The sequence below is a fragment of the Propithecus coquereli genome, unplaced genomic scaffold (assembly GCF_000956105.1).
Source record: "Propithecus coquereli isolate 6110/MARCELLA unplaced genomic scaffold, Pcoq_1.0 Scaffold127, whole genome shotgun sequence".
Classification (NCBI taxonomy): Eukaryota; Metazoa; Chordata; class Mammalia; order Primates; family Indriidae; genus Propithecus; species Propithecus coquereli.
The window spans coordinates 2,982,779-2,995,870 of record NW_012136858.1 but is presented as its reverse complement, the minus strand read 5'-3'; the positions used below and the strand labels follow the sequence as shown (position 1 = coordinate 2,995,870).

At 45.1% G+C, this 13,092-nt stretch overlaps 1 protein-coding gene across 1 annotated transcript in view; it reads right to left on the bottom strand.

Moving 5' to 3' along the window:
• Positions 1-7,509, bottom strand: part of NT5E (5'-nucleotidase, ecto (CD73)) — a 40,604-nt gene extending 33,095 nt beyond the window's left edge. The window contains exon 1 of the mRNA XM_012638212.1: positions 7,082-7,509. Coding sequence (XP_012493666.1) covers positions 7,082-7,420 — 339 coding nt within the window. The 5' untranslated portion in view covers positions 7,421-7,509. The remainder of the gene's footprint in view (positions 1-7,081) is intronic.
• Positions 7,510-13,092: the final 5,583 nt, after the last annotated feature.

The following is a 13,092-nucleotide window of genomic DNA, read 5'->3' as shown; positions in this document are numbered from 1 at the left end:
CCTGGGTGTCCTGACGTCCTGTCCAAACCTCTTTCCACTGCTGCTGTCTGCCACAGCCCTGCAGAGTCTGATCGTGACCAGTAAGGCCAGGAAAAGCCTTTCAGTAATGGAATAGCAGGCCTCCGCTGTCAGGGGTAAGCTCAAGTAGAAGAATCCACACTCCTGTGGAGCAGCATCAAAGCCTGGTGCTTGAACCCCTGTAGTCATCTTTTGATTACACCCTCTCCTGAGCCACGCCTGCTGCCTGCCGAAAGAAGGGGAGCAGAGCCAGCCCCTACTGTGGGTCAGCCCCGTGCTAGGCACCTTACAAGCATTATTGCCTTTTCTAAACCCCATGACAACCTACGGGGTGCAGACTACATCACACATCTTACACGTGTGGAAGTGCAGGCTTCATGAGAGTAAACCACCGGTTTACAGTCCACAGGTTCTCAGTGGTAAGACGGGAACTTGATCCCAGTATCACTCCCAATTTCACCTTCTTCGCCCTATGCCACTCTGCTGCCTGCCTTTTGAAACTGGTTCCCATGGATTCAGCCTCCCTGTGACCACAGTCAGTCCTCATCGTCTCACACCTGGACTAACCTCTTTCCTCACCCTGTTTGCTGGGGTCTTCCCCCTCCCATCCATTTCTGCTCATCTTCTAAAACTGTGATTTTCCCTGCATAGCTGGGAGGTTTTGTCCCTCATATCTACCAATTCTCCAATTCTCTGCGAACACCAACTTGGTGTCCAACAATCCAGTTCAACTCTGACACTATCTTCCTGGACTTAGTGTCAGATCCCACAAGTTAAAAGGCTCAGTTGCACAAGACTGCCCCCACTTCAGATGCCAGTCGAGAGTCCTGGCCCATCTGTACTTCTAACCAACCAGCTAGAAATCGGAGGTTCCCATGACGTCATCCTCAGGTTTCATAATCAGCTAGAACAATTCGTAGCACTCATAAAGCACGTTACTTGCTATTGCCGGTGTGTTATAATTACAACTCAGGAACAGCCCAAATGGAAGAGGTGCATTATCTGGGAAAGACTTGGGGGTGGGTGGGTGCACTTCCATACCCTCTCTGGGTGCGCCACCTTCCTAGCACCTCGATGGGCTCACAAACTTGGAAGCTCTCTGTACCTGGTCATTTAGGGGTTTTTATGGAGGTTTCATTACGAAGTCATGATTCATTGAATCATTGGTCATTGGTGATAGAACTCAATCTCTAGCCCGCCTCCCCTCCTCGGAGGTAGGGAAGGGGAGCTGTAAGTTCTAACCCTCTAATCATGGGATGGTCTTCCTGGTGACCCGGCACCAACTTCAGCTTCCTGAAGCTACACAGGGATCCCCAGCCACCAGTGACCTCATTAGTGTACGAAGGTGTAAAGGAGAAGACAAACTTTTTTCTTTCAACTCTCACAACACAGATCACTTCTGTGATCAGATGTGTGGGGTTGTTCACTGCACACCAAGCAATTCTCCAGAGGACACAAACTGTGTCTTCCATAGTTCAATTCCATTCCGACACTATCTCGAGATAGTGTAAGATCCCTCAGTTCATAAGACTGCCCCTCTACTTCAGACGCCAACTGCAAGCCCAAGGATGTGATCTGTGCTTCTGACCAACTGATAAATTGAGGGTTCCCGTGATCTCCTCCTTGAGTCCGGTTAATTTGCTAGGCTGGCTCACAGAGCTGAGGGAAACACGTTTCTTGGTTTATTACAGAGGATATTAGAAAGGATACAGATGAACAGCCAGATCAGAAGATGGACAGGGCCATCTCCCAAAAGCTCATCAAATGTTACAGTTTGTAAAGAGCTTGATCTCCAGCCCCACACCCCTTTCCTGGATGTTGGTGGGTGGGGCTGAAAGTTCTAACTCTCTAATCTTCTAATCACTTGGTCTTTCTGGTAACTGGCCCCACCCTGAGGCCATCTAGGGGCCACCCCCAAGTCATCTCAGGAGCATAAACCTAAGTATTATCAAAGGGGCTCATTATGAATGACAAAAGACACTTCTATTGTCTAGGAAATCCTTAGGTTTTTAGGAGCTCTGTGGCAGGAACTGCTGACGAAGACCGAATATTTATTTTTTATTATACGACAGTCACCCTGTACTCAGAAACTCCATGGCTCCCATGACAACACAGCCCAAACTTCTCAGGCTGCCCCTAAGGCTTACACAGCCTCACCTGCCACATTGCTGCCCCTCACTGCCGTCCAGGCTGCTCCAGCCATAGACTCCCGCCTCTACTCCTTTGCCCCACCCTTAGCCCCTACACTGAATCAAAACATTTCTCAGGGCTCCAGTTGTTCAGAGAGGTATGGAACCTCAGAGACGAGCTGGTCTGACCCTCTTATTTTATCCATGAGGAGCCGGTGACACTGAGAAGTCAATGGCATAGCCACAGATTGTAGATTTATCTCTTAAAAGGCAGCGAGAACAGTAGTGATCTCTGAATTTCTGGTGAGGGGTGCTGGAGATGGTAAGCTTCAAATGAGCAAACTCATGTAAACTTTCAAAAGCACAAACCACAAGGCAAAACAAAAGAAAGATCCTCCGAATGAATGAAGGATTTCTGTTCAATGGAAGACATCACGGACAAAGTTAATAGATGTAACATCATCAGAAGATATTTATAATGTCTGAAATTGATCGCAGATCAATACCTAGAACTCTGAAAGTTAAGAAATAGAGAGCAAATTCAATTTAAAAACAGAGCGAAGGATTTGACCATCCAATTAGGGAAAAAGAAATCCAAAAAGTTAACAAACATATCAATAAATGCCCAAACTCACTGGTTATTAGAAAAATATCAGATGAAACAACAATGTGATGTCACTTTACAACCACTGGACAGCTGGATAATGCTACAACATATGGGTAAAGATATGGGGATTTCTGTGTCCCATTTGGGGGTGAGAGTGAGTGGGGGAGAGTAGAGGGTGCTTGTCATTCAGGAAAGCTGTCTGGCCGTCCTTGGTCAAAGTAAGTATACACATGCCCTGTGACCAGCAGTTCTGCTCTTGGCAGAACTCTTGGCAGCAGTTCTGCCCACAGAAATCCGCACGGTGGGACCTGTAGGAGGCTACTGGAGCAGCACAATTTATGGAGACAGGGAGCTGGAGGCCATCTCCAAACTCATCAGCCAGGGAGCTGATGGGTAAAATATGCAGAGAACACCAGGGAGCATGATGCACCCTGACGCGTGGGTATAAGCAGTTCTAGAGCAACATGGGCCACTCATAAAAACAACAAGCTTAGAACAAAAGTAAGAAACAAAATGGGCTGAGTAACAGGACTAATCACATAATTTAAAAATAGAAGCACACAAAGGTTTTACCAAGTACACGTAGAAACAAAGCTGTATGTAGTCCATCACATACATTAGAATGGTTGTCTATGTGGAAAGGAGGATGGTGACCAAAGGGCTGTTCTGTTTGACTGCCTTGTTCCCTGGGTGGGTTAAAGGCAGGGGCGGTGGTCCTCTTGTTGCTGCTGGCTCTGGCATTTGGGAACAATTTGCTAAGGCTAAGGCCAAGGCTTTAGTCTTTTGGGCAAGAAGTGGGCTCAGAGGCCAGGGCCTCAGGAGCAGGGGCCGGGTAGAGAGGAGGCCGCCCTTCTAGGAGGCCCTAGAGACCTGCTCAAAGGTATCTTCCTTGTAACCCGTCTTGATGGCGAGAACCCCACCTCTGGAGATGAATCCCTTTGGTTCAGTACTTCGGGGAGATTTTGTAAGTCCACTCAATGAGTAAATATTAAAAAAATAACTTAGACAAGGGGAAAAGATGGTGCAGGGGAGGTGGTAGACTGTGCCAGGGTGTCAGAATCAGATAAACTGACAGATGCAAACTCCAGACCTTCCCTCCCTCGCAATTTTTCCTCCCAGAGCACACAGAACTAACCTTTATCTAGCACTTATTAAGAGCCAGCAGAGGGCTAGGGAATTTTTACATTTATTATATCATGTATTGCTCATAAAAATCCTACACGATGGGTGTTATCACTCCCATTTTACTGATAAGGAACACGAGCCTCAGAGAGTGTAACCCAGCTGAACGCATGCCCGTGCATCCACCCATCTTCCTCATTCGTCAGGGGACACCAGTCCTTCCACTGAGACAGCTGCACCAACTACAGTTTTTGCAATCCTCTCGTCAGTGTTCCCCCTAGCAGTGGGCCTGGGGTCTCCAGGCTCACCCTGGGGCCTGCACAGCAATTGGGATTGCTTCAGCAGGTATAAAGGTCTACGTTTCCTCGTTTCCTCAGAGGCCCCTGCCTTAGGGGACTCCGGGGCTTAAGCTAGATTCTAGGGCCTTCCTCTTTGTCCTCCCTCCCCTTGAGTCCTTGGATGGGCTCCCCGAAAACAGGTTCAGTTTCCAGGGAACTGGAGATGCCCCTCCACAGCTGTTTTCCACCCTCATCTGAATCTCCAGCCTCCCGGGACTCAAGATCTGGACAGTAGCTGTGATGGGGGAACCTTTATATCAGAATAGGAATACATTCCTAGAGGGTTAGTATAATATAAACAAAATGACAGTGAAAAATCTCTGTAAAACAGAAATGGGGAAGAGCTTTATCACACGCCTTAGCCCTGCAAGAACTAGGATTTTATGCAGGTCAAATCATGTTTGCAAACCCCCAAACTGCACAGAGCGAGTCCTGAGGAGATGCCTTCAGGAACGTAGCCATCAACTTAGCCACTTGACCCCTCCACTTCTTCATCCCGCCAACATTATATAAATGGTTTCCTTTTCCTCAGGCCCTAATCCAATTACTTTGAGCACAATTTGAAAGAAATTTGAAAGTAATTCCATCCAACAAAAAGTATTCTAAACATTCACGGAGGAGATGGGCTGTAACTTGCAGCAGACTGTCCCGGCCTCACCCAGAAGTCTTACTATAAACACTTGACAGGACGATTAACAAACACCATGAGCTCAACTGGACCTAAAGAGGGAAATAGTATCATTAGGGAAAACTAGGAATTCTCCATTTTTTTTCACCAAAAGGAATTTATACAACTGTGGAGAAAAGGTGTCACAAAAAGAAAAGTAGGTGAAGCTGTGGTTTATACGTGAAATAAAACAAACTCATGTAGGGTTTCTTTTACCCTTCTGGGAGCAAGTGGAGGCACCGGCTAGTAACAATTCAGTTCTATAAATATTTATTTTGTCATTGCTGCGTGTAAAGCGTCAGGCAAGTCCAGCTAAGATGCTATGAGACCGCAGAGTTCTCGAGACCCATGATTCTTCTGCGAGTCCAGATGGTGGGGAGCTCTCCAGGTGGGCTTTGAGGGCTCAGCCATCTGCTTGAACTGCTGCTGCCCTGACTGTCCCTGACAGTCTCATAACTAACACGTCAGATTAGAGGGAGCTTTCTCCCTTTTTCTCATTTCTCTAAAATGAGCTTTCTTGTTTGGGGGGGCGAAAAACCCAACAACAAAACCAAACAACTGTTCCCTCTTATCATCTTTTCCTGTCCTCCTTTCTCCAAGTTCCCAGAGAAAAAATTACACAGCACTGTGCTCTCCTGACCTCTGAGCTCTTCCACACACAGCGCACTGCTAGCCCTCAGTGTCCCCGCCTGGGCTGCGCCTCCCCTTCCCTCCACACCCGCGGACCTCACAGATTTCTCTGTCTCTCCTCTTCCAAAGCTCTTAAATTTTGTCCCTAGTTTCTCCACAGTCTTGCTCAATCCCTTCACTTGAGGCTTTTCCACAGGGTTAAACTTGGGTGGTGGTTTGATTTGAAAAAACAACCACCATATGTACATCTCCGTTATACTTATTTATTACTATGTAAGCCTCTTTCCTTTTTTCTTTTCTCTTTCTTTCTCTTTCTTTTCTTCTTTCTTTCTTTCCCTTTTTTCCCCCTTAATTTAGTCCAATAAACAAAGCATTGCCTTTAACACAGCATTTGGGGACTTTAGATTAAACTCTTGTACACTTTTTTTTTTTTTTTTAGACAGAGTCTCACTGTGTTGCCTGGGCTAGAGTGAGTGCCGTGGCGTCAGCCTAGCTCACAGCAACCTCAAACTCCTGGGCTCAAGCAATCCTTCTGCCTCAGCCTCCCGAGTAGCTGGGACTACAGGCATGCGCCACCATGCCCGGCTAATTTTTTCTATATATTTTTAGTTGTCCGATTAATTTCTTTCTATTTTTAGTAGAGACGGGGTCTCGCTCTTGCTCAGGCTGGTCTCGAACTCCTGAGCTCAAACGATCCGCCCGCCTCGGCCTCCCAGAGTGCTAGGATTACAGGTGTGAGCCACTGCGCCCGGCCTCTTGTACATGTTTTAAGAGCCCTTTATCTTAAGTTGGGCTCTTCTGCTGCCCAGCTGATGTTATTGAAATCCTTTGAAACCCCAGCGTTTCATCATTTTGGTCGTCTCGAAGCTTCTTTTTTTAAACCTATACTGTGTCTGGTAATAATAAGAACTAACATTTATAGAGACAAGCAATGCTTTGAAGTAAATACAATTATTAATATTATCCCCATTTTATAGAGGATGGAACTGAGGCACAGAAAGAGTAAATAACTTGCTCAAGGTCACACAGAAGGTAACTGAGCCAGGAATCTATCCCAATCTGTGAGCTTAACTGTGTCCAGGCTCCAGGGTCAAAGCGATCTCACGTGCATTCATATCACATCTCCCTTTTGGGGGGGTGGTGACCTGGATAATTTACTCAGCTTCTTTGACCCTCGGTCTACCTTTCAATAAAATTGAGATAAAGCATTTTTTGAAAGATCGAGCAGTAAATGAGAGAGACGCGTGACGGACCTAGTTCAGTCCCTAGCGCTCCGTAATTGTCAATGCTCCCATGTGCCCTAGCTGAACCCCCTCGTAGTCAGGGCTCGGTCCCGCGCCTCTACATACTCCCAGCTCACAGTGAGAGCCCGGTAATATCTGTTTAAGACGAATCCTCCAAGGGACTTCTATGTCTGCATCCACCTGGCACATTGGCCAGAGTCTCACTTTATCCCCACCTCTCGCTGCGCCCTGGTCCTAGGCTTGCCACGCTCTGCCATCGGTGCTTCTCCAGCCCAGCTTCTCTCTCTGTCCGGGACTGCTGCCCCGGGCGGGCACTCGCGTCTTACCATGGCATCGTAGCGCAAGGCGTTCATGAAGTGCGCCACCTCGGTGCCCTTGTACACGGTGAACCAGATGGTGCCCTGGTACTGGTCCCCGGCGTCCAGCAGCAGCACGTTGCGCTCGGCGTGGCGGATCTGCTGCACCTTGGTGAAGAGCCGAGCCACGCCGCCCACACAGCGGCTGGCATTGACGCACTTGCTCGAGTCCTCGCTGGTCTGCTCCAGCCGGCTGTGCACGTCGTTGGTGTGCAGGATCGTGAGCTCCCAGGCGCCGGCCGCGGCCCACAGCGACGCGCCCAGCGCGAGGAGGAGCAGCGCGGGCGCTCGCAGGGCTCGGGGACACATGGCTGCAGCGCGTGCAGCGAGCGCGGACGCGGGCGAGCCGGGCGAGCGCCAGCCGGTGCCAGCGAACTACCGGGGCCGGGGCTGGGCGCCCGGCCGCGGGGGCGGGGCCCGGGTCGGAGCCGGGGCGGGCCCTCCTTCAGCCCCGCGCGCCCGCGACGTCACCCGACCTGACCCGACCCTGGCACCCGGAGCGGCCCGGGCGCGGCTGGGCTGGCGGCTGGCACCCGCTCCCTGCAGAACAGTGGGGAGGTTGTTCGCGGCGGGGAGCCTACCGGGGAGCCTGGGCGCCGCAGTCCCACTGCTTCGGGCTGCTCTTTCGGGGCTGCGAGGGAGGAGCCGGAGGGGTCCGCCCCGCGCGTGGGTCCTCGCTGGTCATCGCCTCTTTCGATGAGCGCATTTTTCTATAGGCGGCATGGTTTGTGTTGGGCTTGTGGCGGCGTGAGCTCAGCACTTGGAAGAGCGAAAGAGGGAAAGGAGAGAGGACAGGAGAGAGGAGTGAGAACAAGGCGGGAGAGAGGAGCGCTTTGCACTTTCTGGCTGTGATATGGGCTTGAGAACGCACGGAGTCTACGATGCTGGGACGTGGACTCTTAGAAGCTAAGAAATCGTTGGAATACGCTCCCTCGTTTATTCACGATTAAGACCTAAGTGATAAAACAGCGGCCGTGCGTGGACAGCTGCTGGAAGCTAAAGGACCAACAGCTATGAGGATGTGACACTGTCCGATTTGTCTATTTTCTTTTTCTTTTGTTGCTTCTGCTTTTGGTGTCATGTCCAAGGAATCATACCAAATATGATGTCACGAAACTTTCCCTCGATGTTTTCTCCTGTATAATTTCAGCCGTTACACTGTAGGTCTTTAATCCATTTTGAGTTAATTTTTGCATATATAGTAAGAGTCCAGATTTATTCTTTTGCATGTGAATATCCAGTTTTCTCAGTACCATTTGTTGAATAGAAGTCCCTTGCCAGTTCTGTTTTTAAGACGTGGGGTTTGAAGCTCAGAGACTGTAAATCGTTTGCCCGGGGAAAGCTATGCAGACCGGGAGCAGAGACCTTTGCTTCTGAAACATGCTCTAAAGTCATGCTTTGCAAGGTTTTGTCCTGTCTCCCTTGCAGCTAGCAGATAGAAAAACTGGTAGTTGTTTTTTATTTTTAGCTTAAAAAATAATTTTAAACTTACAGAAGAGTTGTAAAGGTAATACAGTCAGTTCCCACAGACCCTTCACCCATATTCCCGTATATTAACAGTTTATATAACCAATGACACACAAAATTAACATTGATACAAAATTATCAACTATACTACTTTTATATGGATTCACCAGTTATTCCACTAATATCCTTTTTTTGTTCCGGGATCCACTCCGGGATACCACATCGCATTTCGTTTTCATGTGTCCTTAGTCTCCTCTAATCTGTGACAGTTTCTTAGTCATTTGTCTTCAATGACCTTGACACTTTTGAAGAGTATTGGTTTTTGTATATTTTCCCTCGGTTTGGGTTTGTTTGATGTTTTCTCATGATTGACTTAAATAGTGGATTTTTAGGAAGAATACCCTAGAGATGAGGTGCCTTTCTCATTGCATTGTATCTGGGGGGTACATGGTGTCAACAGGACTTATTGCTGATCACTGGGGAACTGATCATTTGTTGTTTTTTTATTATTTAAACCTAGGTCACTGTAATAGTTTCTGAAATTTCTGTCCTGGAGACTCTACCAGACTTCTACTTCAACATCATTCCTATGCTATTTGTTTGCATATAGATCTAAAATGGCCTTTGATTGCTTATTGAACCAAATTCAAGCTTCCTAACCTGGCCTTTTGAAGACTTCACTTTATGCAGAAACTTTACCTTCTGCTGTCTGTCACATATTCAGGTGGCCTCTTTCCTTCTTTCCAAACCACCACTCACACCCAGCCTGCCCTCAGGCCAGGGCCCAGTCTTGCTTAATGTTCTTGTTAAGTCAACATGAAATTTTTTTGACTCCTCCAGACAGCAGTGAGCTTTCTCTTCTCTAAATTCCTAGTCTGTTCCTACACTCTCACTTTAATGTGGTTTTACTTTTTTTCTCTGGTGTTTAATGTGTGTTTTTTGCCTTCCTTTCAAGTGATTGAAACAGAGTAGCTGCTTCAGCGGTACAGTTAGAGTTAATGCTACTCGTAGCATTAACCTAAAATGTACTTTAGAGACATTGAGCAATGACGTGAAAGAACCAAGAAGGATTTCAGCTCTTCTGGAGCTGATAATGCTACAGACGGGGCAAGGCTACATATATGAAACAGCTGCAGAGCCATCGGGGTCATAGAAAATTTCCTAAGTCAATGAGGGAAGAAAAATACACTTAATGAATTTCTCCAAGGCAAGTAGTTCTATATACAAATCGGGGCTTGATTTACTGTTTCATCAGTTGATTAGACCTAAGAAAGTAATGAAGAAAATGTCAATAATGCAGAATAAACTTTTTTTTTTTTTTGAGACAGGGTGTTGCTCTGTTGCCCTGGCTAGAGTGCAGTGGCTTTATCATAGCTTACTGCAACCTCAAACTCCTGGACTCAAGCCATCCTCCTGCCTCAGCCTCCCGAGTAGCTGAGACTACAGGCATGCACTACCACGCCTGGCTAATTTTTCTATTTTTTGTAGAGATGGGGTCTTGCTCTTGCTTAGCCTGGTCTCGAACTCCTGACCTCAAGGGATCCTCCTGCCTCGGCCTCCCAAAATGCTAGGTTTACAGGCGTGAGCCACCATGCCTGGCCTGACCAAGTGGGATTTATCTCAGAGATTCAAGGCTGGTTCAACATTTGTCCAAAAATCAGTTAATGCAGTCTATCATGTCAACAGGCTAATGAAGAAAAATTACGTGATCATAACAATAGGTGCAGAAAAAGCATTTGACAGAACCTAACACCCGCTCACAATAAATAATCTCAGAAAACTAGATATAGAGGGGAGGAGCTTCCTCAACTTGATAAAGAACACCTATAAAATAACCTACAACCAACATCATATGATACTTAATGGTGAGGCTTTCTCACTGACATCAGGGACATGGCAAAGATGTTCCCTCTCACCACTACTTTTTAACATTGTACTGGAAGTCCTAGCTAATTAAATAAGATAAGAAAAGGAAATAAAAAGTATACTGATTAGGAAGGAAGATATAAAACTGTCTTTATTCATAGATATTATAATTGTCTATATAGGATATCTGAAAGAACTGACAAAATCACTCCTGGAACTAATAAGCAATTATAGCAGAATTGTAGGATATCAGGATGATACACAGAAGTCAATATGTTATACTAGCAATGAATAAGTAGAATTTGAAATTTAAGACACAATACCATTTACATTGACACTCCCCAAAGATGAAATACTTAGGCATAAATCAAATAAAAAAACAAGATACATACCAGATCTCTTCTTTTTTTCCAAACAGAGTGTCTCCTCTGTAACCCAAGCTGGAATGTAGTGGTGCAATCACAGCTCACTGTAACCTCAACCTCCTGCCCTCAAGTGATAGTCTCACCTCAGCCTCCCAAGGTGTTGGGATTACAGGCATGAGCTACTGCATGCAGCCCATATGTACCAGATCTACATGAGGAAACTACATAACTTTGATTAAAAAAATAAAAGAAGACCTAATAAATGGAGAGATATTCCATATTCATGGATAGAAAGGCTTTATTTCTAAAATGTCAATTCTTCTTCACTTGATCTGTAGGTTCAATGCAATCCCAGTCAAAATCCCAGCAAGTTATTTTGTGGATGTCAACAAAGTGATTCTAACATTTATGTGGAGAGGCAAAAAGACCCAGGATAGCCAACACAATATTGAATGAGAAGAACGAAGTCAGAGGACTGACATTACTTGACTTCAGGACTTACAGTAAAGTTATGATAATCAAGACAGTGTGGTACTGGCAAAAGAATAGACAAATAGATCCATGAATCTGAATAGAGAGCCCAGAAACAATCCTGTGTAAATGTAGTCAACTGATCATTGACATGGGTGCAAAGGCAATACCATGGAGAAAACGTAGCCTTTCCAACAAACGGTGCTGGAACAACTGAACATCCCCCTGCAAAAAAAGCAAATCTAGACACAGATCTTATACCTTTCCCAAAAATTAACTCAAAATCAATCATTGTCCTAACTGTAAAAAGCAAAACCATTAAACTCCTAGAAAGTAACAGGAGAATATGAACTTGGGTATGCTGATGACATCAAAGTCATGAACCATGAAAGAAAGAATTGATAAGCTGGACTTCATTAAAGTTAAAACTTCTGCTCTTTAAAATAGATTGTCAAGATAATGAGTAGACAAGAAACAGAGTAAGAGGAAATATTTGCAAATATATCTGTTAAAGGACTATTACCCTTTGATGATAGAGTGCTGCTAAAGAAAAAAAAAATGACTATTACCCAAAATATACAAAAAAAATAAATAAATAAACTCTTAAAACTCAGCAGTACGACCTGACTTAAAAATTGGCCAAATACCTTAACAGACACTTCACTAAAGAAGATACGCTGATGGCAAATAAATATATGAAAAGAAGCTCCACATCATATGTCATCAGGGAAATATGAGTTAAAACAACAATAAGATACCACTACATATGTTTTAGCTTGGTCAAAATCCAGAACACTGACAACACCAAATGCTGGTGAGAATGTGGAGCACAGGTACTCTCATTCATTACTTATGGCATTGCAAAATGGTACAGCCATTCTGAAGGACAGCTTGGCATTTCTTACAAAAATAAACACTTTTAACATACAATCCAGAAATTGCACACCTTGGTATTTATTCAAATGAGTTAGAAACCTATGCCCACACAAAAATCTGCACATGGATTGTTTAGAGCAGTTTTATTCATAATTGCCAAAACTTGGAAGTGACCAAGATGTCCTTCAGTAGATAAATAGATGAATAAACTGTGGTATATCCAGATAATGGAATATCAGTGCTAAAAAGAAATGTGCTATCAAGTCATGAAAAGACATAGAGGAATGTTAAATGCTTATTACTAAGTAAAAAAAGCTAATCTGAAAAAGCTACATACTGTATGATTCCAAATATATAACATTCTGGAAAAGGCAAAACTATGGAGACAGTAAAAAGATCAGTAGTTGCCAGGGGTTGGGTGGGAGAGAGTTGAACATGTGGAGTACAGAGGATTTTTAGGGCAGTGAAACTACTCTGTAGACTATATATGGATATATGAGCAGAGGTGGATACATCTCTCCACTCGTATGGTGGATATATGGCATTATACGTTTTTCCAAGCCCGTAGAATGTGTAACACCAAGAGTGAACTCTCATTTAAAGTATAGCCTTGGGGTGATAATGATATGTCAATGTAGGTTCATGAGTTGTGACAAACGCACCACCCCGAAGGGGAATGTTGATAGTGGGGAAGGCTGTGCTTGGGGCCGGGGCGGGGACGGGGAGAGGCATCTGGGAAATCTCTGTACCTTCAGCTCTATTTTGCTGTGAACCTAAAACTACTCTAAAAAATAAAATCTATGTTTTTAGAAAAAAGTTCAAAGGATGCCAGTCCCCGCTATTTTTTTTTTTAATATGGGCCCCTTATCCAAGAAAGTATGACATTTTTCAATAGTATCCATAATGGTGACTCTAGATTTTTTTATTAATAATATA